The sequence below is a fragment of the Athene cunicularia genome (genome assembly GCF_003259725.1).
Source record: "Athene cunicularia isolate RWA chromosome 4 unlocalized genomic scaffold, athCun1 chr4_part1, whole genome shotgun sequence".
Classification (NCBI taxonomy): domain Eukaryota; kingdom Metazoa; phylum Chordata; class Aves; order Strigiformes; family Strigidae; genus Athene; species Athene cunicularia.
The window spans coordinates 3470924-3497541 of NW_020799098.1; the positions used below are offsets into that span (position 1 = coordinate 3470924).

The 26618-nt window shown below is 36.2% G+C and overlaps 1 protein-coding gene across 2 annotated transcripts in view; it reads left to right on the forward strand.

The window, feature by feature from the left end:
- Positions 1–26618, forward strand: part of CTNNA2 (catenin alpha 2) — a 494091-nt gene that overhangs the window by 66287 nt on the left and 401186 nt on the right. For both annotated transcript variants that reach the window (XM_026846640.1, XM_026846641.1), the window contains one exon: positions 22431–22626. In XM_026846640.1, the coding sequence (XP_026702441.1) occupies positions 22431–22626 (196 nt within the window). The remainder of the gene's footprint in view (positions 1–22430; positions 22627–26618) is intronic.

The window sequence follows — 26618 nt, forward strand, 5'->3', positions numbered from 1 at the left end:
GTAACAGGATTTTAAATGGGGACTTTATCTTTGAGTGCAAGCTGTGCCCCCGAGTCATAGGGAAGCAAAGTTGTGCTTCATTATAAAATGCTCAGGCATTAGCATCATATGCCTAATGAATAATGTCATGTATTTGGATTTCAGTATGTTCCAGCCTGTGCCGCTGTGGATCAGAGCTCTGTTGTGCCATGTGCTGTACAAACTCACAACAAAGTGACTGTTCATACTTTCAAGAGCTTTTTGCTCCCGTAGTCTGTACTACTTTCCCGTTTTGTTAGGTTCTTTGTGTATCTGTCTTTTAAATTCAGCGTAGGGAATTTTTATAAAGCTGTTGAAGAATGAATTGTTTGAAACAAAAGACTGCTACTGAAGTTACTGATTATTTTTTTTTTTTTTCCAAAGGCATTGAAATAAATGGGGGGGATACATCCTTCAGAGCATCTGTAGTTAAACAGGAAATATTTTGGTTTTGAAAGATTAATAGCTGTGAAATCTTTGTCTTTGCAATCAAACATTAAAACTAATAATTTTTCCCTTCATAACTGATTATATTAAAGACATCATAAATACTTAACTACCTGAATTCATATTCTGGCCAAAAATATTTAGCAAATGTGAAGTGGATTTCTATGGTAATTTTCTAAGGTAGCCTAACTTGATGTCCTTTCTGTGACTTCAATTTTATTTATGAAATAAAAGTGAGTATTTAAGTCTCTTGAACACCTTAGTTGCACTTGCATTTGCCTACATAAGAAACTATCAGGTTATTTCGATTTGGGATTCAAGTTTAGTTGTTGATGCCAGATACTGGAAACGTTGAAGATCTGTCTATCAATTCTGCTCGGGGGGAAAAAAAAAAAAAAAAAAAAAAAAAGTGTCTGTCATTTAGAGCCAAATCCTGCCTCATTTAGAGGCAATGTTTTTTGTTTGCCACTTGTTTTCATGCTATACTTTCAATTTTTATATGTAGTTTAATTCTATCTTACCTACTTTGTAGTAAATATTATTTAAAAAAAACCACAAAACTGTCTCTGATTTTTTTGAATTCCCAAAGAAGCCTTTGGGAGAGAATAAACATACCAATGTCTATTCTATTACTGAGAAGTTTCTTACTGTTCTGAAAATCTGAACATATTAACAGAAATGGCTTCTTTCAACCTAATACTGCAGGATATCTCGGGTGTTAACTCAGGTCGATGTCCTTACTTGAGAATGGAATCTTTCCTACTGATTGTATTTTAATTAATCAATTTCCAGACTGTTTGTATTCACAGTCATGGGTGAAAATTTTTCAAATTCTTAAAGCAAACAATAACAACAAACCTTGAATACACAGAGGAAAATCAGATAACAGAGGATGACACTCAGGGAATGTAAATTTCCTAATTATTCTTAAATGGCACACTGATCTATTTATATTCCTGGAAAGAAACATTTCCTGCTATTCAATGTGCATAATCCTTTTCTTAATTTCATATAAATACTTACAAGAAAGACATTTATTCTCTTTAAACTATCTCTAAACTTCTTAATTGCTAATGTTGTCAACATATTTATTTAGATGTTTGTCAAGTTTTACGGAGTTTCTTGTTGAGTAACAAATAAACAATTCAAGTAAAATTGTCTTACTCTTTCCTCACAAATTAATGACTAATAATTCTCTTAATGTATTTCTGACCATAGTCACTTTGCTGCAGAGCTCTGTGAGTCTGCTGGGGTGAGTGCAGTGAGATTGTTCTTCTTCCAAGGTTCCTCTTGAAGCTGGCTATTAGCTCTCAACGATTCCACGTAAATTAATTTTTTTGTTTGTTTGTTTCTGGAGATTGTGTTTTCCTAATTTAGAAACAATCTGACCAGCCAACTGAAAAAATTTACTTAGCAGGCTTGAATCAGTTTGTATTGAAATGCACGGTCTTTGTTTTTACGATAAAGCGTAGAGGTTTCAGGAACCTCAGAATTTCTGGAGTTTGAGTGCTAATAGCTTTATTTGGCTAAAATATTTGTACTGAGCAGTCCCTTTCTTCTTCCTTGGGAGTCATGATTTGAGATAAGGTGAAACTGAGAATTCAAAAAGAAATGAAGTCAAATACAGTCTAATGACCTAATTAAATCTAACCTGCATTTATCTTTCAAAGGAGTACAGGTTAACTGGCACTCTATAATGTAGAACTGATCAAACTTTTCGAAGGGTATTCCACAGGATGTGTGTGTTTCTTTTTTTCTTTTTTTTTTTTTTTCTTCCAGTTCACATATTAAAAATGAATAAACACCCGTCCACAAACCCCAACAACATTTGTTAAGCATGTGCTTTTGTATATCATCCTCCTACATCTACTTCTAAAACCTCTTTCCGCCTTTCTAAAAATTTGTCAACACAGTGAATCACATTTCTTTGGCCTAAAATTTAATGAAATACTACTTCAGTCAACAAAGTCCTTCTGACTTAAACCCAGGGATTTTTACTACTAAATGTTTTCCTTAATAAATGGCACCAAAGAAGTATAATTTTGTAAGGCTGACATTTAATCCTCAATCCTTAGTGTTAGTACGTAGAGAACACCTTCTAGTTAATGCCCTATCATGAAAACTTGTGTGTACAGAAAAGGTTTGCACATTTTTTTTTTATTACAGAACTGGACACAAAAAGTAGTGGGACAAAGTAAAAAACTGGAATAAAAGAGCAGCTTGCAGTAGAATCCTGCCTGAACTTTTAAACGTAGTGTTATAATGGATAACAATAGAGTTTGAATGTGTTGACCTGTACTATATGTAACAAGATTCATTTGCTTTTCCTGTCGTTATTGTATTTTAAATGTCAAGTTGACCAATGAAAATGGCCTTGAGGAAGTCTAAGATTTACATATTGAATGGAAAAGGTGCAAGATCGTAATTTTTGATAGCTAGATCCTAAGCAGTTTCTAAACTTTGAAGCAATACAATCAATTTTTGCAGAAGGGCTTTTACTTCTGCTGACTACCATTATATTATGATGTATGTTACACCATTTTTAGTCAGGCAAAACTATAAGGTAAAAAAAAAAAAAAAAGCTTGATTTTAAATTCACAGTAATTGGCCGTTGTGGGCTTTGCAGTGGTTTTAACTTAAATTGTCTTCTTCACAAATTGGTTATTTGAGCCAAGCGAAAAATCCAGTGTGGTTGTGGTCTGCTGCTGTAGCAGGATCAGCAGCTGCAAGTTGTAGACTCTTGTTCAAGACGGGGCAGTGCTGTTGCCTCAAAAAAATCCCTGTTGAGGCTGCAGAGTGCGAAGCAGCCATGCTTGTAGAAAGAGGAGATTCAGCAATCAGCAACAGTTCTGGCAGCGAATCTTTCTAGGACAGATCTGGCCTCAAGTACAGTTTTAGAAAAATCCAGAAGAAACCAGATTGGTTTACACTAGGCTTCTCTATCTTACCCTTTCTTTTTCAAGAACCTCTGGCTGGTGACAACTTCAAAACTTCATACGTTAGCAACAAAGAAACGTTTTGGTTTCAGTCACAAGCAGAACACATCATTCTGTCATCCTTCTGGATAATTCCCATAAATACAAATTCACAGAATTTGAATTGATAGATAAATCTTAGTGAAAATGACTTTCAGTGATGTAGAATTATGTTGTCTAGTGATTCAACAGCAAAATTGACTTTTGTTAGCTTCTTACAGAATGTGCCTGGTTAATCTATATATTACACTATATAAATGTAATTCCCATTACGTTTGTAAAGGGATGCTTTCTGTAGCAACTCAGAAACACATGCTTTGTAAAAAACCAGTAGAAGTAAAATTAAATTTTTTATTCCTTTCTTGGTAATGATGTTCATATAGTTTACAGCAAATAGCAAAAATGAGAAGTTATCTAGAAACGGCGCAGGAGATGCATTCATATTTAAATGTAGCTTCAATCAATTAGCATGGATTAGAAAAAAAAAAAAATAAAAAATCACTATATTTCCTTGTATCTAAGATAAAAGTACACAAACAATACCAAACCCAAGTATAAATATGCTCCTTGAAACAGCAATCAGAGTAGTACTTAGCCTAATGTGCAATCTTTCAAGTGGCAGAGTGGAAGAATTTTTATGTTTAGTTTGACAAATGATTGTTCTTTTAATCCTTTGCTCTGCTTTCACTGTGGTGTTTAACAAACATTTCCACTCATAGATACTAATCTTAATATTTCTATTCCCAATCTCTAGAGTCTCCTAGGTTATACTGCAGATAATATTTTTCGGGCTGTTACACATTCCCTATAACTGCCTGAAACTTTCCATGTTGTACATTCAGATGGATTTATTTATAAATTTTGGGTCTTTTGTGAGTCAATCCTTTCTTTTTTTTCCTCTAGTTAGAGATGTACACATTTCTACTGACTCTATGCATTGCTCTGAAGACAAATTTTTCAACACTTCAAAATTTTTTGGGGGTTTGATGTGCCTAGTAGTGTTTGTGACGGACCCCTTTTCTCGAACTGTACTTAGTTGCAGAAATAAAATCATGTTGAACAGTTGTGTTTTCTTTTGTACCAGTTATGTTGGAGAATTTTGGCATTTCTGAAAGGCTTTTCATAATTAAAGAAAGCAAAGTTAAGAGGTGCTTGTTAGGTAGCTGACTGGGGAAAAAAAAAATCTACTTTAAAAGAAAAAAATAGCAGTAATAGCCTGTTGAGTTAATTGGTATAAAAATGTAATATGGAATTACATACTGTTAAGGATGACAAGCTTGTTAAAAATACAGCCCGAAGTCCGTATACTTTAATTAATACATTATTATTTTATTTTTTTTTTTTTAAAAAAGCTTATTTTGTGTGTCTTTGCTTGTGCCGGAATGAGTTGAAAACCAATTTAATGTCACTTTCTGCATTTCAGACTTAACACCTTCTCTTTGGCACCTGCTGTTCTGTTCTGCCAATTGCCACTTACTGCTGGGAATATATATATCAGATTCTTTTCTTTTACTTCTCTAAGACTTTTATTGGCTGTCACTGCCAGTTGGGGTTATTTCCCCTCAAATTTGTAATTTTGTTCTTTCCTTCTCCACATGGTTAAGTTTAATCCGAAGTTATTGTTACTGTGTTGCTATTCAGAAAATTGATGCTGATAGCAGTAATGGTAAAAGACAGTGGGTTAGGAAGGACTGTTTCATTTGCAGCAGGAGGGGAACAAAACCTGATATCTTTACCGGGCGGGGAAACACAAACCCAAATTCGGTTATTAGGTAGGCAGAGAAATGCCTAGTAATGTGGTGATTAGAAAGGTTTAGGTACCATATGCAGTGGGATAATTAAACATATTACTCATGATTTTGTTGAAACAAACAATGAAAAAATTGTTGATGTCTACTCAACTAGATCTATCTGCGGAATGTGTGGGACAGAAGTAGCTGTTGGTTCTGTGTGGGATGATGTTGCTGCTCTCTATCCTTCTGACAAAAAAAAAAAAAAAAAAAAAAATCAAGATCAACAGAAGGAGTACAGAGATGATTTCTGTTTCTGGCAAATCCTGGGTGAAAGCCAGTACTTTCTTCTAATTTGACCAAAGGTGGTTTTGGGAAAGATTCTCTTTTACCATGTCTAGAATTCTGTCCCTGAATAGGCTATTTGAATTAGCAAGCTGTACTGCCATGGCAGGTTCCCAGTGATGAAATTCTAAAATAAAATCAGATGTTTGTGTGCTAGCATAGCACAGTACCCTTTGAATGCATGGAATATGCTCTACTGAAAAGTAATATCCCCCTCATCCCAAATGGATGAGGTTGTTGTTCTCTAGTGGCAGATAAACCATATATATGACCAACAAAAGACAACTTTGAATCTCATTTTTGTTGAATAGTAATAAGTTGAAAGCTCAGTAGGCTGGTACTAAAATAACCAAAATGAAACAAAGCAACCTTTCAACAAACTCCTCAAAGTCTCTCACACAATTTGTTTGTAATAACACAATTGCATTCTTCTGGTGGTTTTTTGGTTTTTTTTTTTTTTTTTTTTTTTTTTTTTTTTTTTTTTTTTTTCTTTCCTGTGTTGCTGTGCAAAAGGTACACAATAGAGAGAAATTGAGTGCTTTGTCAAGGGAATGGATCCTGCCTGTGGATGAAATACAATCTTTGCCTTCTTAGCCTCTCTGTAATGTTTAGGGAATGGGTGGACTACAAAGTAGGTCAAAAACTGACTGGACTCCTGGACTTCAAGAGTAGTGGTCAAAGATTGATTGCCACCAATTGCCAGGGGCATTCTACAGGGTCAGGATGATATTGTTTAATGTCTTGTCATTGGTCTGGGCAACAGGGTGAAATGCACCCTCCAATTTCCAGACAACAGCAGTTTGGGAGGAAGGTCGATACGCTCAAAAGCTAGGGCTGCCGTGAGGAGAATCTCAACAGGCTGAGGCAGTGGGCTGACAGACACCTAATGAACCTCAACAAAAGCCAATGCAAAGTCCTGTGGTGGGACGGAATAATTGATGTCATGATACGGGCTGGGGACAGACTGTCCAGTCACTGCTTTGTGGAAAAGGGGGTGAGTGTCCCAGTGCACAACAAATCCAGAACATGACACTGGAGAGCAACGTTGTGGGAAAGGCCAAAGTCATACTGGACGGTTTTGGTGGGTTTAGCATAAGAGGGTCAAGGTTAAATGATTGTTCCTCTCTACTCAGTAGAGGTCAGACCACATCTGCAGTACTGAGTCCTATTTGGGGTTCATGGGTAAATAAGACATTGCTGTGCTGGAATAAGTCCTTATCTTACATCGAAGTTGCCCCTGCTTTGATGAGGGGCTGGGCTAAAGACCTCCAGAGGCCCCTTCCAGCCAAAATTAACTTCTGATGAGAGATAGATAGATAGATAGATAGGTAGATAGATAGATATGACACAACATAAATTTTGAATTTTAAGTTGGCGAAGGAGATTTTATACAGCATGTGAAATGTGCAGAATAAGCAGCCTAAGAAAGCACCACTCAGGGGATACTCACTTCTGTCTCTGAGTGAGAATTTATAGGTGCTCTATATTTACAATCGCTGCGGTGTTTTCTTTGCAGTTCATAATGTAAGCATGGCTGCAATTGAATGGTAGAGGTGTGGCTAGTGATGCTGTTGTGCAATTCTTCCAAGACTACATTTCAAATTACTTCAGAACTGAAACAATTGGCAAACTAAAATGGAAAGACTGAGATAGTTATTTCCCTCTGCCTGTGTACTTGCACCTATTCCAGAGGTTCTCATCACTGTGACTGAAGGGGAAATGTGCCAACATCTGAAAATTCACGATCAGTGATGTTGTTTGGTTCAAACTGTCTAATTCAAGTCCTTTTTTTTTTTTTTTTTTTTTTTTTTTTTTTTTTCTCCTCCAAACTGGATAACTGAAGTGGGATAAAGGGAAAAAATAATGAGGAAATAAAATAAAAGGTATAATAGTCTGGTCATATCTGGTCTGTCTCAGCTCATACCATTTTGTAGAATTATGATTTCATGTCAATAAATTTGTTTTGGATAAAGATTGAAATAACATGGTAATAATATTGGCTTTAACCTGTCTACATTTTGCCTTTAAAAAGTTTGTACAGTCGTCTTGGGGAAAAAAAAAAAAAAAATCTTTGCTTACTTGGTAGTAATTTTAAATAATTTTCTTCATTTCACTGACTTGTTATTTTTTAAGAAAAAAAAAAAAAAGACGTTCTTCTTCATACTATTGGAAATAGAACTCCCAGAAAATTAGATAATATCTATTTTGGAGGATTTTCATTTAATCTGTTGTATAAATAGAGTGGAAGATTGCTTCTGTTGTTCTTTATAGGAAAGATTTTCATTAGAAAATATATAGATGACTTGTTGCAGAGAAACTGGAATACTAACTCGCTGCATATGTCTGAAGTATTTTACTTTCTTCACTTCTAGTACTTTACATTAACTGAAATGGAAACTCCTGGGAATCTTTTTCCTTAGGTTTTTAGCGATGTATAAGATCGTTTTAAATGCTGTTCAGGAGAGTTCCCAAACAGTAACAGTACCCTAGGGGAGCTAGTTACTTGGAGGCTTCATCCAGCGCTGATGGAGGACACTCCCAGCAGCACCAGCATCTCTTCTTTGGCTACTGGAAACCTGGGGAGACCAGCCTGCCTACCATAAACTCTCCATAAACCCTAGTGCTATCTGCCTTTCTAGTTGCCTGCTGTCTTAGTTTAGTATCCAGTTAAGGATTATTTAAATCCTCTTATGTTATTTCCCTTACATACATTGTCTTAGTCCTTGGGAAAAAGCAAAGATAGGTAATATTAAAGTTCTAGTCTAGATGCAATAGCTATTAAGGTAGGAAATAAAACTTTTTCTTTCTCCCTTCAACATAAATAACCACATAATTAGAAGAAACTCTAGAACCTTATTAAGGAAATAGCTATCTCTCTCTTGCTGCTTTTTTTTTTTTTTTTTTTTTTTTTTTTTTTTTTTTTTTTTTTTTTGATGCCTTTAAGAGTGCAAACAGATTTTTAAACCAAAATGAAGTGTCGAGAATATGGTATGTTAAATACCAACTAAGAATTTCACTTTGAAAAAGTATGTGCTGTTTATAGTGACAAGTCTCATACGGATCCAATAATATTGCACAATGTACAATAAACCCAGGGATTTCTCAAGTAGAGTGTTTTAGTATTACTCTAGTGTGGTGTGCCCTCATGTGGTTATATGAAATATCTACCTTGAATGAGTCAGACACCCTTTGAATTTATTGTCTATTCTACTAAAGAACTGCGAGAAAGAAAGACTAATAGCTAAATGGGAGATAGTTTGGCACTAAGTAGATTTTTTTTGGTATTTTTTTTTCCTTGCACAGATGATGTATTACTTAGAGATGAGTACAAATATGCTTGGGTTTGATTGAACAACAGACGTGTGCATTTTGCTTGTCTTGTTTTTTGAGATATTGAGGATCCACTTACCAATACTTAGGTCAACGTAGCTTCATTTCTGATAGGTTAATACCGGTAACTCAAAAGTATGGAAATGGAATCTTTTTTGCTGATTTTTCTCCCACATCATATATAATACCAGTAGTCTTTTGATATCATTTGGGTAACACAAAACTTAATTCTGTGATAATAATACATAGCTAGGTACTCTACATATCACATCATGCGTGTTATGTGTTTGTAAGCTTGACTATTAGTTCTGTATCAGATTTGGAAAGAATTAGAGTTAAAGAGGTGTTATGGTTTGGTTTTTTATTTTTTATAATTCATGTAGATTGCTAGCAGCTTTTCTTGAGGGCTTCATATCCTTACAGCAAATTGTATATGAGAATGACTTTTCCTGTACTTATGAAGGTAGTGTGACCAAAGTTTTGCCCCAAATTAAAAAATTCCTAAAATTGAAGAAAACCAGGAAAATTCATGGCGTCAGTGACACTGTTTTAATTAACAAGGAAAATAACAGATGTCAGCAGGGTTTTTTGCATTAGTATTATTAACTCTGAGAAGTTAAATAAAGTTATTGAATGAAAAAAAAAAAAAATTACTCCGTCCTCAACTACTACTCAGGTGTTGCTAAGAACACTGGACACAGGACTGAAAGTTAAGGTTTCTGTCAGCTTTGAGGTCACTACTGCTTAATGTGTACTCACTGATTATTGGGTAGGTTTTAGCATTCTGATTATTTTTAGTTGAGATAAAATAAACATCATGTTTTACTGTTTAAAGGAATATTTTTTTTTACATAGTAGCCTGTTAACCACTGCTTAGTTTAACAGAGATGGTTATTTAGAGCTAATTAATTTTACTGGTTTCAACATTTGAAGTTCCCACATGGATTTGGGATGTTGTCTCACTAGGGCAATGGTAAAGAGAAGGAAGATGGTCATAAGATAACAAGCAGGAAGGATTGGTATCTCCAAATGTTGCTCCAATTAAAATTCAATCTGTGCTATATAAAACCCATAAGCATCCTTGATTTAGAATTTTGGAAGACTCAAAGGTGTGGAGATGCCAAATGCTTTTAGGCACCCAGCTCCTGGAGTGTAATTCATAAACTGAAGTTATATGATTAGGTTCCCCGTCCAACACATGGACAAGAGAGATGCTTAGGAGTGAGATTTAGAAGATGGCAAGTGGGAGAGACGTCAAACAAAGTGGACTTTTTGAAACTCTGACCCTTTCTGGAATTTATATGCTCAACTCTGAGCCCACAGAGGGGAATTTGTCATATGGTGATTAAAAGCAGGTTTGCTTGGAGTTAGTCAAAGTCTTCCTTCAGGGTGAAAAAATGACTCATTCCTCTCTTTTCAATCCCAACCGCACTAGTATTGCAGCCCACCTTCTTATATAATATTCTAGATGTTAAGGTGTTCCCCACTGAGGGAAGAAGACTTGGTTCACTTCTCTCCTGAGCCTGAGGTACTTCAAAGCCACATTTTTTTACCCCATGAGGCAGTGCTGTACCCACCAGTTCACAGCTTGGTCTCTAAGCTATGTAAGGTAGTCATCCTGCTAAAATGATGCCATCATGTGGGGAAAAATTCTTATTCATCTATCCATCTTAGTATAGTCATCAGCTGTTCTTATCCATAACAAAGAATTAGATGACAGAAAAAAAAAACATGTTTAGCACAAATCATAAAATTGAATTTTTGAAATGGTACAGCCTAACTTGCTCGCTGTAACCTAAAATCTGAAATAACGGCAATCTGTGTAATTTTGCACTGCAACTGTGGCAGTTGCACTTGATTGGGAGCAAGGCCTTTTGTGCAATTAGAAGAACCACAGTGAATTTGAGAGGAGCATCTTCAATTTTGACTTTTTTTTTACTTGCGTTAAAGGCATCGAGAAGATTCTTGTAGGAGTCAGATTAAACCGATGCCTTTGAATACTGTTTTCTCAAAGTGATAGTAACCCGTTGTGTAATTGCTCCAATTAAACATCTGCTTAAGCTTTTCTAGCTTGACAGAAGCTGGAATTATCAAAATTCCTAACAAGATACTAGAAATCTGTATTCAGAAAGGAGATTATTTCGTTCTTAAAAGATATTTTGCAATCCTAACAGCACAGGGAAGGCTTCTTGTAATTAATGTTCCTTTTTGTACTGCCGGTTCCATGAGATGGTCTTGGTCCCAGTGGCGTTAGAAGTTGACAAGTGTCCACACCACAGTGCGGCACCGCCATAAATGGCATTAATTGGCATTCTTCTTGTCAGGCTTTACACAGAGGTTGAATGAGCTGTAGCAGTCGAACAATTGTTTCTCTATCTTTAGGGCTTTTCCTGGAGTCACAGTAGAGGCAAGTTGTCTGGCTGGTGTGGGGAAGCTCGAGTCATTTATGTGAGCAAGTGCATGCATAGCACATCTTGAGGAATATAAATCTGCTGTCTTTCATGAGTGGAATATTAACATAATTACTTTTTCCTGTTTACCAGGTAAGTTCTTATGGGATGGAGTTGTAAGAAAAGAAGCTGGAATTCATATTGACCTTCTAAATAGCATCACAGTAGTTTAGTAACGATTAACAGTAGAACTTTGTTACAAAAGGAGAACTAAAAAAAATGTTTGCTCCGAATTTATAAAAAAATGAGGGTCAAAATGTATTTGTGGAGTCATTTTATTAGCTTAATTTATATTGGTTCTCGTTTGAATTGTGGGAGAGTCAATGAGAACATATTGCAGGTTTGTATGTCTGTTAAATAAAAGTCAATTTTTCAGGAAGATTTGCAGGATGAAATAATGGTTGGACTAGAAGATCTTCAAGGTCTTTTCCAACCCAGATGATTCTGTGAAATAAGGGTGATGGGAAAGTGTTTATTGTTTTTGTTTGTTTTTAACAAATCAAGTAGTAGGAAATTCCACAGAGTATTAATACTTGCTGAAGAACCTTAAGATACTTGCTGAAGAACTTTAAAAGTGCCTTATATAATACTCATTCACACTGACTAGGATATGAGCCTCTTCCCATGGTGTGAACACTGATAAGAAAAATATAAATTAACAGTAATGGTGTTGCTATCTCTAAATTACATCCTAAAGGTACATCATGTAGGCAGAATAGAAATATGCAAATTTGTTCAGGAATTTGTATTTGGCAGCGGAAACTTAGATCCGAGCAGCTAGCTGTCCTCAAGCTAGATTAGATTGAAATATACTGGCTCTAATCAGTGTTGCCTGAGTTATCTATGTACTTTGCATCCAAAAGGTAGGTGTGTTACTGGCATTTTTTTAACATCCTAGCTAATAATTTATACATTAGAGAGAATAGTCTGCTTATTTATGAGTTCTTCTAACCAGCAGGTGTTTGCAAACACCAAAGGGAACTGGAAAAAGTACAAAAAGACTAGGTTAAAACACTGGAATTCGGTGTGGATAGTGGAAGTTGTATTTGGCAATGAAATTTTAACTATCTATATATAATAGAAAAAGAATTTCAGTTCTATGAATTATGTAGACAGCTGGGGCTTATTGTGCAGAGATAATTACCAGAGTTAATTATGTAAGCTGTTATGATTTATGGGCTAAGGACAGTGGCAAATTACTTAAGAGAAAATTGAAGAATGATTATTATCACAAAAAGTACTTTTATTAAGGACTGATGTGCTCATCAGAACATCTGTGTTCAAAATTATATTGGTTTAATAGGGGAAAAAAACCCCCATTTTTTTATGTAGTACTAGAGAACAAGCACAAATATGGGGGAAAAAACCAAATTAGCTATTTCTCTGATTTGTATGTGAATCAAGAAGTAGTTGTTGAAAGTATTTTTTTACTGTATTTTGCTCAACAACATTTTGTAGTTGGATTAGGATTACCTAATGAGCTACTGTGGAGAGCCATATCATAAAGTAAGTTTATGGTGTGCATAGTTGGAAATACATAAAGCGAAGTCCCATGTGGTTTTGCTCTGCTTCTGGATGGTCGCAGTGAGGAAGAGCATGACCACAGTGTCCAGGTCTGTTCTCTACTTCATTTTGAGCAAGGAATTGAATGTGATTGTCCTACAGCCATGCCAGTGCTTTAACCCAGAACACAATCTGTTTCTCTCCCCAAGTCTTTTGAAACGTCTCCGTTTCATATTGCTGCCAAGAGAAACAAAGGGTAAAAAACCAAAACAAAACAAAAAAAACCCAACCCCGAGACAGTTTGGAAAATGAAGTTCTTGTTTTCCAGACAGCTGAAGTGGATTTTTTTTTTTTTTCTTTGATGAAACAAACTTTTTTCAGAAACAGGAGGAGTTTGAAAAACAACGCTCAAAGGGATGCCATTAGTATAACCAGTGAGGCAGTAAGATAGTGTGTTCGAGTGGAAGGGTAGCCTTGTATCTAGAAGCAAAAGGGCCTTTACACTAAAATGTCAGGGCTGTCTTTTTTTCAGGTCATTGAATGTTTCCAGCAGCTTGGTGATATATGAGTGTATGAGAAGAGAGGAATAACTTGTAGCTGTTCACATTCAAGAAATGCCACTGGGAAGAACAAATAATATTTACTTGAAAATAGAAGGGACATAGGGGAGAATAGTGATTATTTATTTATTTATTTATTTATTTTTTTTTAGCAAATAATTAATGATCTTTCAGAGAAACCTTTTTATGTTGATTTCATCTGTCATAACCAAACTAAAATATTCATGTGTATGGTTTCATAATGTATATGTTTGCATAGCCATGTTTGATTTACTTGCTTTGGTTTATTAAAAACAAGTAAACAGAAACATGCTGTCCACCCTCGGAAAAATTTCAACTTCTCTGGTCAACCTGTTCCAGTGTCTCAGCTCCCTTGTTGTAAAAATATTTCTAATATATCTATATCTATATCTATCTGTATCTATCTATATATCTATCCCCTCTTTCAGTTTAAAACAGTTCCCCCTTGTCCTGTCCATCCCTCCTTTCCTGCAGCCCCTTTCAGCCCTGGGGAGCCGCTCTAAGGTCTCCCCGGAGCCTTCTCTCCTCCAGCTGAACCCCCCAACTCTCTCAGCCTGTCCTCACAGGGGGGCTCCAGCCCCCCGAGCATCTCCGTGGCCTCCTCTGGCCCCGCTCCAGCAGGTCCGTGTCCTTCTGCTGTTGGTGCCCCAGAGCTGGACCCAGCCCTGCAGGGGGGTCTCAGGAGAGTGGAGCAGAATCATCCTTGACCTGTTGGCTGCACTTCTGATGCAGTCCAGGATGAAGTTGGCTTTCTGATCTGTAAGTGCACACTGCTGGCTCATACCTAATTTTTCACCTACCAGTACCCACAAGTCCTTCTCTGAAGAGCTGCTCTTGATGCTTTCATTCCCCAGTTTGTACTGGAAAAAATAATAGCAAGGCATCAGTCCTAGGAAAGTGATTAGTGTCAAACCACAAGGATTAGTAGTATAGCAAAAAAAAAAAAAAAGCAAGCATATCAATATTTTCCTCAATAAATGTCACACATATTTGTATTACAGCTATGGAAAATCTTGTGTAATACAATTCAAGCAGATACCGAGGAAAGAGAAGGAAGTATTACAGTTCTAAAACTTTTGGCCCATGCTTTAAAAATCTGTAGGGAAGAGAGTTTAATTCACAGAGCCAGGAATGTTTTTCTATGAGCTGTAGCTGCTGACTAGGGATTAATTTGATGAGTATGTGATCTAGCTGTATCCCATTTCACTTCTGGCATCCCTGCCCGCACATGACCTCTGCAATAGGGAAATTCATGCTAATAGAATTTTCTGCCTTTAGAAAGACATCCTCACCTTTCTTTTGTGCTGCTGGAGCTGTGTAAGGAAGACTTAATTCAGGATGGGACTGAACTATTAATTAGTGAAGTTCTGTTTTTCCAACAGAGATCTGTGCTAGAACTGTGTGAAGCTTCTTTAATAAAATAAGAGAGCAAGGTTCCCTGGTGTGATCACAAAGCCGGGATCATTATAGGGTTGCCAAATGAGCTTATGGTAATTATCAAGTGATATATTTGATAATTGTACAGAATTTTGGGTGAGGTCTGCATTAATTAGTAACAGAAGCTGATAGAGACATTCTTTCCTTTTTACTAGTATAGGTAGGATAAGATATTTAAAATAAACCAGTTAGCTTTAAGGCCCTGCCAGAAAATTGAGCTGCTCTTGTCTTTTTACTTTTTTTTTTTTTTTTAAACACAAAACACAAATGCAGTTAAAATCTTCTAGGTAGACACTTCTGAAAAACTCAAGCACCGTGTAATAAGATAAGTTTTGTCTGTGTTTTTTTTTTTGTTTGTTTGTTTGTTTTTTTGTTTTTTTTTCTTTCTATCATACAATTTATATTAAGTTATAAGTTGATTTATGACATTTTAAAAAGGGGAAAGTAGTTAATATGCCACGGGCTTTTCTGTCACTGGTGTAAGAACTCTTCCTCCCCACTTCTCCTCTCCCATTACTTTTCTGACCATACTTCTAATTTTGGAAGAGACTGCTTTCTTAGCATTTCAAACTGGTAATTTAATGTAATTTAAAAGAAGCTGACACAAGGTGGGCAAAATTGCAATATTCCAGTTACTGAGTGTTTTTCTTCCTGTAAGGGCTGTGTATTATTCAGAACCCAACCTGTTGGTGTAGAGACTGGAATCTGGAATTGCCCTTGCCCGAGTGGATATCCTCACCCCACACTGAGAATGATTCCTCTCCTTGGTTGTGGCCTTTTGGTCATATGAGTGTTCTGTCTCTTCCTGCATGATGGTCCAACCTCGTTTAGAGAGAAGCAAACCCTACCATTCCAGTCGGTTCATTGATTGCGATGCTTCCTTGGGAAGTGGGAGATCTCCTTTCCTTTGCTCTTTTTATTAGGCCATCAAATTAAAATGTACAGAATATTTTAGGGGACCTTGAATAAAATCTGCTTTATAAATGAAAATCATTGTACTTGTACAAATCGCTGCATGAGTTTTTCCTTGTATCCACTTTGAAGCTCTCTTCACAGAATCCCAGAATCTTCTCGGTTGGAAAAGCCCTTGAAGCTCCTCCAGCCCAACCACGAACCTCACCCTGACCGTTCCCAACTGCCCCAGATCCCTCAGCGCTGGCTCAGCCCGACTCTTCAACCCCTCCAGGGATCCCGGGGACTCCCCCCTGCCCTGGGCAGCCCATTCCAACGCCCAACAGCCCCTTCTGCACAGAAATCCTTCCTCAGAGCCAGCCTGACCCTGCCCTGGGCAGCTTGAGGCCATTCCCTCGGGGCCTGGCGCTGGGGCCTTGGCTCCAGAGACTCATCCCCCCTCTCTGCCCCCTCCTGGCAGGGAGTTGCCGAGGGCCAGGAGGTCTCCCCTCAGCCTCCTCTTCTCCAGACTGAACCCCCCCAGTTCCCCCAGCCGCTCCCCAGCAGACCTGTGCTCCAGACCCTGCCCCAGCTCCGTTGCCCTTCTCTGGCCACGCTCGAGTCATTCAGTGGCCTTTTTGGGGTGAGGGGCCACAGTCATTGAGGTTTCAACTTGTGCCTTTCTTGTATTGTAGGCCCCAAAACTGGATGCGGTATCCAAGGTGTGCTGTGCACGCTGCTGACATCTTGCTATCTATGAAGGTCCTTCAGGTCCCTTGAGGCACATTTGCTCCCCGGCCAGTCAGTCCCTCCCCTGCCTTTTGGCCAGGGGTTCCTCTGTACTGGTGCAGAACTTTGCAGTTGGCCTTTCAGACTTTTATAAGGTTCCTCTGAGGGACAGCCCTGCTCTGAAGCATGTTGACTGATCCCCCCAGTCTATCACCTTCACTTTGATATAATTACTAGCACCGGGTCATCTCTGTCCCTAATATGGAGATCAATTAATCTAAAAATAAGTGCAGAGGAACACAAGATGTACTATAAAATTCTTTCAGTGGTACAGTAAGTCCATGACAGTTTTCTCTGACTCAGTGCATAAGGAAGACAACCATGGATGTTCATAGAGTAAGGTTCTCTGCGTTCTAGGCACAGGAGTAACAGGTACATGAGGGATTTCTAGCTCATGGTACAAGACTAGGAAATTTGGTCCTGTTCTTTGCAAAATATTTACAATTTGGAAAGAGCGTATCCACTCTTTGTGACAGCTCTCAGAGCTTTCTTTATTATGTATTTCACTTCAGCACCCAGAGACTTTCTCATTCACTCAGAAATTGTACTGCAAATGCAGTTTCTGATGCTTGAACTTTAGACTTTTTTTTTTTTTTAAATCTATCATTATTCTTATAGATTCACATTATCTAGTTTTGATATGCTGATTACTTTTCAAACCTTTGGTTGGGAGTAGTCCATGTTGGGTCACGTTGTTTTATGTTAAGACCTACGCTTGCGGTAATTGATAAATTCAGAATATGGAGTTTTTTTGGAAGGACATTTTTTTACATATGCAAATTATTATATGTGACAGATTTCAACTTACACTTTTGTTAAAGGTAGCTGAAAGATGCATATGTTAAATCTGAGTGCAGTGCGTGCTTTTATTTTCTGAAGGAAAATAACCTCCGGTGTTTGCTTCTAGAGCTGTAAATGAGACTGAAATGGATGAATAGTATTATTTTGATCAAATTAGTTTGGGACCCTGATTCAGCAAAATAATTAGGTTTTTCTATTAAGTTCATTTAATTGGATGTGATCTTGAATAATTTTCCAAGCGAACCGAAGTGTCTGGAGTAGAGAAATGAAATTAAGTCATAGATAGGAGACATGATATATACAAGGCCAGAAACTTGAGTGACAATGTCGGGACTAGAATAGTTTTTTTCTCTCTTCAGTCCTCATCTGCAGAACATGTTACAGCAGGCGATCTTAAGATGTTCCGGTCATGCACACTGTAGATTATATTGCTTTTCCTTTTCTTTATAGTTTTTATTAATACTTTTTAATTAATTCCCATCAGCCTTTTCTTTGATTTTAGAATTTTTTTTTCTTCCTAATCAATTTGCTTTAATAGAAAAACATTTTACATCTATCTTAAAATTTCAAACATTTAACTTGATTTTTTTTTTTTTTTAGTAGATAGTGATATGAAAGATTTACATATTCCTGCTGGTGTTTTCCTAACCTAGAATGTAAGAAAAAGAAAATTGTCTAGTCAGTCACCAGTCATTTCAATTATTGAAGTTGATTCTATCAAAAAAATCCGTAGCTACAGTGTCTCCATTTGCTTTTAAATCTGATTTAAATATTTAAAAACAAAAAAAACACACTACTACACTTTCGTATAGGCCTATGAATATTTCCAGACAGGAGGAGTAACCTGTGTAGTTATAAGGGACACTCATTCACTTTCTTCTTATTGTATTCAATGGAATTTAAATACATATAAAACTGATCTGAGAGTCTAGTTAGACTCAAAGGTTTGTCCTTCATTTTTTGTGAATGATCTCACCTGTGAGTGCCAGGTCACCTCTTTGTGAGGAAAATAACATTAAAAAAAAAAAATCCTAGCATCTGAATGCCACTCTTCAGATAGTAGCGAGCTGTTACTATTCATGTATTTCATCTCCGTAGATCTTCATTGTTTAAAATTTCTAAGCTTTTGCTTCCACTCTACAAATCTTTGAGGTATATGGGCAAGCACTGTTTCTACACCATTTGTGAACTTGTGCTCTCTCTCTGGCACATCCTATGTGATTTCATGATTACATTTGAGGCTAAGCTTTTGACATGCTAGAGACTTTTTAATGAAGGTTTCTGTGAGGTGGTTTGGTTTTTTTTTCTTTTTTCTTAATGTTAGAAACAAAACAAATTTAGAAAAACACCAGCAAAACTTTGAGGGAATTGGGATCAAGAAGAGTACACCAGCATTTCCTTTCGAAAAAGATTATTTACTTGGGGGATGCTGTTTTCTACATGTGCATTCTAAGAACTGGTAGCAAAAGTCTCCATCTTTTGTGATAATTAGGAATTTCCTATGCTTTGAGCTACTTCTGGTTTCATAGCAGCTCAGTGTATTAAAAAAGGTTTGATGCCAGTGGTGGTTCCTCTTCATCTCTAGATCTTCACCTTCATCTTCATCTCTAGATCTTCACCTTCATCTTCATCTCTAGATCTTCACCTTCATCTTCATCTCTAGATCTTCATATGCGTGTCTACTCTACACAGACTCTGATGGAGTGGTTCTTTACTGAGAAGATTTTGAGCAGTGGTAGACACCTTTAAGTGGTTTTTCTGTATGTCTGCATATTAGTCTGCAGACTAGAAAATATTATTAAATACTTTATTTAAAATTATAATTATTTCCATATATTTTGGGAAGTTGTGATAAACATTGTTTTACGATGGTTTAGAATTTTTTGTCTTTCTGTGGGTGTCCATAATTAGATACCAGTGTGCAAGGAAGAGCACTATTTAAAGCTGAAACAAATATTTGCTGTGAGCATACTTTCTTTAGAAAGAAATCACTCTGAGCTTTCTTCCTCTCCCTAAGAAGGATTCCTATATATTTTTTAAATGGATACAGATACATTTTTTTATCTGTTTCTGTTGTAAAAGCATACTATTATTTTGATTGTTTTTTTCTTTTTTTTTAAAGTACAGAGAGCAAAAGCTCCCACTATGTGGCCCAAAATAGAGCAATATTTCTTTTCTACTTCTTGATTTTATTGCACCTGTGATGTGACCTTGCAGCTACCTCAGCTTGCTGCAGAAGGTGCCTGTCTCCTTACTAATCCCTTTGTGGGAATTCAGCAAGCCACTCCTCATGGTCTGGGTTACAGACACCTGCAACTTACTCTACGTTAGAAAATCTGAATTTTCTTCTTGTCCTCATGTTTTCTTGAAAAAAAAACCCAAAAAAAACCAAACAATGATAACTCATGACCAGCCAGCTCCCATTAAACAAAACTCACATAATTAAAGTCAATGTATGTTCAACCAATTACTATTTTTCCTTTGCATATTATGTGCTGACCCATTCAAGAAATGGATTTATGCAGGACTTACCTCATACTTACCAGTTTTAGGAGGAAGGCCTCTCTTGTAACTCAACACAGGTGGTATAAATTAAATCAGGATATTGAATTTTCTATCTAAGTACATTTGATTTAAAATTGCCTGGAGATAATTGGGTTATGAGGCTGTATGTGAAATGGTTTGTTGGTTCTGCTGAGGCCGTTGTTGTACTAATAAATCCAACGTGTAGAAACATTTTGTTCAAGAACGCACACACTCTCTATATCTATAAAAATCCATATTTATATATACCACCAATACTTTCTTGAGATTAACATGGTAAAATATTTATTTGGGATTTATTTTACTAAATTTAACAATCTAATATCAATTTGCATGTTCTCAGTCTGATTTTCTAGGTTCTCTTCCTCATCAATAATGTCTCATTGACTGACTGTCTCTAGGCATTTATTTATGGTATTTAGAACAAACATACAATAATTTATTGTATTCTACGATAACTGTGGTCCCTATTCCATTCTTTGCCTGGGTTAGTACTGTAGTTCTAAATAATCTGACAATAGATGTGTAGCTTTTTTGTAGATAAATTTAAGTGAAAAGAATCCTGTCTGATAGTTGAATCTTGCACAGAAGGAGCAGACTTGCAGACTTACAATCCAGTAACACTAATTTGGTTGAATTTTAATGGGAAACTTGACATTTTAGGATACCAAGAGAAGTCTGCAATCCCAACTGATTCATGTGTCTTCACAGGACTTCAGCAGTTCTGCCAACTGCACCTTCTTTGTGTTTGTGCTATTTCAAACATTTTTTTTATTTTTTTTTGCTCTTGACCCCTGCATCTACCTAATAAAGATCTATTACATAGTCTAATTTGACAATATTTTGATCACCTTTTTTTTTTTTTTTACTTCAGATCTTTTTCTTCTCTATACTATCTGAATTATTCTGGCAGTCTAGTTCTAGTTTGGTCAATAAGACAAAATATTTAAGATCAAGTTCTGACATTCTCTTCATCTTCGCGTCTCCTATGTGAATTTCAGCATATGCTTAAACAATTTTATTGCCTGCTGTATGTGGAAGGTTTTCTTAGTCATCCGTATGATGTGCTGGACAAATCCATTCTGTTTGCTAAACTTGAGTTAGGTTACAGAAGTAGACTAGTTTGTTTATTTATAAAATTTAAAAATCCTTAAATAGACCATGATCAACCACAAAAGGATCTTTGGGAAATTTCATGAAGGGTAATGTCAAGAGAAAACTAATAAAGCAAATATTATTTCTAAATATAAACAGGGGAAAAAAAAACCAAAACTCCACCCCAACAGATGATAGAAGAATATTACCTTCTTGTAGCCAGGCAGACTCCTTCCTGAAAGCAAGCTCTGGATTTTCACCTAACACATCCATGTGTATACATATGGCATTTTCAAACCTTGATAATATTTTTTTCTTTTTTTTTTTTTCTTCTTCCAAAATCTATAGTTTTCAGATGTGGTTTGAAATAAAACCCTATCTCAAAGAGCAAAATCATAGCACAAACAGCAATACCCCAAACTCTTTGATCACAACTACCAAACACTTTGTCAGATCTAGGGATGGGATGACAGTGAATTTTTATGCTTTGTTTTGAAATATTTTGCTTTGTAGTGCTCTGTCTTTATTGCAAAGGTTTTAATTTTCTTACAGTAAGTTCCCGTGTTAGCACACTGATAGGTCACCTCAACTTCATGGGTTTGTATCCTGGTTAGGGTGAATTGCATCCCTGAGCATTTTGGATCTATTGCTATTTTTTTTGAGGGATTTAACACCTGATGATAGTTGATACAGGATTCCTTGATACAGATACTTGATACAGGTGGACTGACAAAAGATATTTTTGGTACAGCAAAAAGCTATGGTGTACACTGTGTTGTATTGTTAAGCATTGTGGTTAAAGTTTCTAATAATTTATTGACAGCTCAATAAGGAATTCCTTTAAAACATTCTACAAACCTGGAAGCCGATTTTATTTATTTTTAAATACTGGGAAGAAAGTAGGGTCATTTCATTATGTGCTGTTTCCTTATGTCAATATATTATAAATATGCTGGAACAATACTAAACTGAGTATGTTTAACCTGTATAATCTTTGCAGCAGGAACTATTAATTCCTTAATGTCTGCAAAACAGCCACAATTTTTTGTCATCACTTGAATGTAACTGACAGTACTTATCTCAAGGGACAGTTGCTTTTGTATGGTTTCTGACCCGTATGTGTTAGGATTTCATTTTTTTTTGGTTTATTCATATTTTTAGAAAAATGAAAAACAGTGACAGAAATGATGCTTTAGCACTGGTGCCCTTCCATAGCTGTTTCTTATCTTGCCTGACTTGACTTATCGCTGCTTGACTGTGATTTGCTTAGCCCAGACTCAATAGAAGTTATGAAGGAAAAACCTTTTTTGAGGTATGGGCTGCCACGCTTTGGATTTTAAAGAGTAAAATTTTATTTATTCAACACATGTGACCATTACATCATTTCAAGGGTAAAGAAAATAGTGGGGTCATTGAATTAGGTGGCCATCTATTGTGTTATTAATAGCCGAAGAATCATTCAAAGTGACAAAACCTCTTTTTTCTTTCCCAAAGGTAACCACGCTTGTTAACACAAGCAATAAAGGACCATCTGGGAAAAAGAAAGGGCGCTCGAAGAAGGCTCACGTGTTGGCTGCTTCAGTAGAGCAGGCCACTCAAAACTTTTTAGAAAAAGGAGATCAAATTGCTAAAGAGAGCCAGGATCTCAAGGAGGAATTGGTTGCTGCTGTAGAGGATGTACGCAAACAAGGTACGTGGAAGAAAATGCTTAATGCTTTATTTGGTGCTTTTCAAAATTTCTTCTGAAACAAGTGTATCAGCTGCTCTGAGAATGTACTTCAAACTATGTCTCGTGTTACGGTATATCTGTAATATGGCAAAGAAGTATTAAAACAGCTATGCTTCCGTGAATGGCAAGGAGTCTAAAGAATGTTCCAACATTGGTAAGAAATGTCGTTTTTCGTTTTGATTGTCCTGTCACCAAATAGTAAAGTCAAATATTACTTAGCAGCCATGCTGCCCAGTCCCTTATTGTTTAATTTTCAACTTGCTTTTTATTCAGCTAGGTAACAAAATGATTTTTTACCTTGCTAAATTTTAGCAGCGGTTTAAAGCCTGTGGGTGCAAATATAGAATTGGGATTATGACGCATAAATTTCTGAACAATCTAACAATATCGGCCTAATAGCACAGTAATATGGAAATACTCCTGGTTTAATGTATATATTGACATTTATAGAAATATTATCGAAGTGATAAGTGTTACCATTGGTTTCTGTACTGCATAGGCTAAACTCCAAGTTTTAAGATATGCAGTGTCTTAAAAAATTGCCTAGTTGGTCCTGGGACTCAAGTGTGCGATAATAACATTTTCTTTTCTGGCAGAAATAATCCTGGTTTTGCACAATTTGATATTTGAAGTTTAATTTGGTATTATAAGAAAACTTCCAAATAAGGTTTTTAAATGTTAAAAATACGAATATCTATGATGTTATGGATATCATCCGGCAATTTTCCTTCCAAAGGTAAAATGTATATTGGATGCTTTCATGTTTACATGTGTGGTAGGGGAAAAATATGTTTCCAATATACGCCCATAACAAAACTTATGGTTTTATTGACTTGGATCATAATTACCTTTACTACAGCAGAATTAAGTACCTTTCAGGTTTTTTCAATTGCAAATCCTATAATCTGAAGGTACCATCTGCCAGTATTGTCAGTCCTGGGTTTTAGAACAAGACTGACAGATCTCCAACTGAGATTTCCAGAGGAGTCTAAAGGTCTTAAGTATCAAATACTGATTTTTCAGTGAGTTAGTCCCCCAGCACTCATACGACTTTTTTTTCAGTTTGTGAAAATTGGACTCAAATGATCATAGGAGCAGGCAGGGTTAAAATCTTGTATACATAAACACTGATTAGTGAATATTCCAGTCTGTTCTATCCTGAGGCTATTTCTCTCTCCTACCCAATATATGTATATTTGGTTTTGCTGTTTTTCTGTTCCTATGTGCTTTGGTTTTTTTAAATATTAATTGCCAGCACATTAGAATAAGTCGCATATTTGCTGTATACACTAGATAAAGTGTTATGCCAGTATTCTGGTGGTTTGTTTGTTTTGTGTTTTTTTTTGTTTGTTTTGTTTTGTTGGGGGTTTTTTTTGTGGGTTTTTGTTGTTGTTGAGGTTTTTATAGTCTTATTTTAGAATTTCGATGCAGATGCCTGGCTGTTCTGCCATTCAGTTTCATTTGCTGACTACTTCAGTTTCACATTGCTTACATTACTTATTTTGTGTTATGCCAACTTGTAGCACAGCATCTTCAGTGCTGCCACGTGTGTCCTTGTTTCCTCTGAATTTACAGCTCTCTCCCCTTGGGGCTGTGCTGCTGACTCAGTTTTGCTAGCTTCTCCCAAGGAGCCTTCTACTGAGTTAGTTGTCAACATCCAAAGTTGCATGCTCTCTGATCTAGGCAGATGTACCCTGTTCATTAGCATGGTTCTGGAGCTCCTTATTATCTTTTTCATTAGAGTTTTCTATTCATTAACAGTGATTTCTTTGTATAATTTTGCTTTGTAAAGCTAGAGGTATCTGAGAGGATTTGCTGTGAAGAATTTTAGTTTTCTACTTGACTGACTTTTTAATTGATTTAATAAGCCTTTCTTTTTATTTTTTTGTTTGTTTTTTGTGTTTTTTTTTTTTTTTTTAATTTTTTTTTTTTTTTTTTTAATCCGTATTTTTAAAAAAACCCCCAACAATGCAGGAAGCAGTGAGGAAAAAAAAAAATAAAGATCTTAAACAGTATTACGCAGAATGATACAGGCATTCATCTTTTGGCAACACTGCAGGCTAGAAAATAGTCTGTCAGAAAAGTGGAGCAGATTTTTTGGGTCTGTACAACATGAGTCCGTAATTAGGAAAGCCGGAGACACCACACACCATTATTAGCACACACAAGCTGCATAAACTAGACCAGCCTTGGTGCAATGTGAAATGATATGTTTAGCTCAGTGACATAAAGAGCTGCATTAATGAACTGAGGCTGTGTTTTGCCAGAGTATTGCTAGTTGATTTTTTCTGGCAAAATTCCAGCTTGGATAATTACACCGTCAACCTAAAAATGTCTCCTGCAGTTACAGCTGGCTCTGGTGTGCTCCTCATTTCCTGCCCTATATTGCTGTGTACTATTATATTCTACTATATATTGTTGTTGCAATTCATCGCGGAGTGAGTCGCTTTCCATTGATAGGTACAAAATGAACGTACTGTGTCATTTTCAAAATAATTTGGAATGAACATGAGTGTAAAGAATATATAGCTCTAAGATCCTTGTTCCTTTAATAACGTGGAGGGGTAAAATATATTTGGATAGCTGTATGGAAGTCTGATGATTGACAGTTTTAATTTACAAAGTTGACTTCTAAAAAAAAACAACAAAGAGAAGAAGATAGATTATTTATTTTTAAATGCGTTTTTCAATTTTTTTTATTTAGTTTAATTTTATGAAATGAAGTAAATATTTTATGCATAAAGCTCCTAACTCTCTGCTTGTATGTATGTAACCCATAATAATTCCATAATAGGAATACTTTAGCCTCACAGGTCTTAAAAATAACAAAATAGTAAAAATAAGATTTAGTTCAAAACCACCTAAGTGAAATTATCCAATTGCCATGCCACTGAATACTTTGCTCTGTGGGTATTTATTCCCGTGTTGTGAGAGCTGTGTAAAAGATCACCCAGATGGGGGATAAACGAGACTTTGGAAATAGCGATGTTGTTGTTCACGCCGTCTTACATTAGAGATGAAGGAAAGCAGACAGTGTTCTGCATTCTAAAGTTTTGGGATGAGTGAGATTTTTGTATATTTTTTTTGGTTATAGTAACCCGAAGAAAACTGCAAACCCCGAGAACTTCAGGGAAGTGAAGAACAACTCATAAGAAATACAGTGTGGGGAGTGGAATGGATGGTAATGTTCCCATAGCATGGGTGTTTAAAGGCAACTGGTCCTTTACTGTTCATTAAAGAAGAAAATTTGCTGTGGAAGAGATATTCAGGTTGAGATTCACACAAAAATTTACAGAAAACTGCAACTCCATTGGTCTCAGGTCTGATTAAATTCATTAAGAAACAGTCTAGGGTGCCGAGGAGAGCAAGATGGAAATACATTATATTTGTGTAAATCTATCTATTAAATGACTTAGCCAATGTCTATCTTGTAGGTATGTGGTGGCTGCCTCATTTCAGTGTAATTTTCCTAGAAATTTTCTGCTTTAGAGCTAAAACTTCCACTCAAACCATAATTTAGTCTAGCAGCAGGTGGTTGTATTTTACAGTTTTGCTTTTCAAGGAGGGTAGATACAACCTCACACTGTAGTCTGAAATTTATACTTCAGTCAAGAGACAGAAAAGACCTGGGTAGGGGTTTTTTTTGTGTGTTTGAAGACAGTGTAATCTTGAGGTAGACTTAATTTTTTGATCATGCGGATTTATGCATATTGTGCAAAAAGAATATGATTCATGTAGTCCATGACTGTCAGTAACCTTGAAAGTATCAACAGCTGATTTGCAAGAATGACTTTAACTTTCTTGGTGACTTTTTTACTCTGTGATGGAACATATTAAAAGTAGTATTTTTAACGCTGTACTTCAATACTTCTAACCACCTGTTTTTTTAAAACTTTTTAAATGAAGATTTTAAGCTACGCTCTGTGAAAGGCCTCCTTCCTTACCGTGTACTC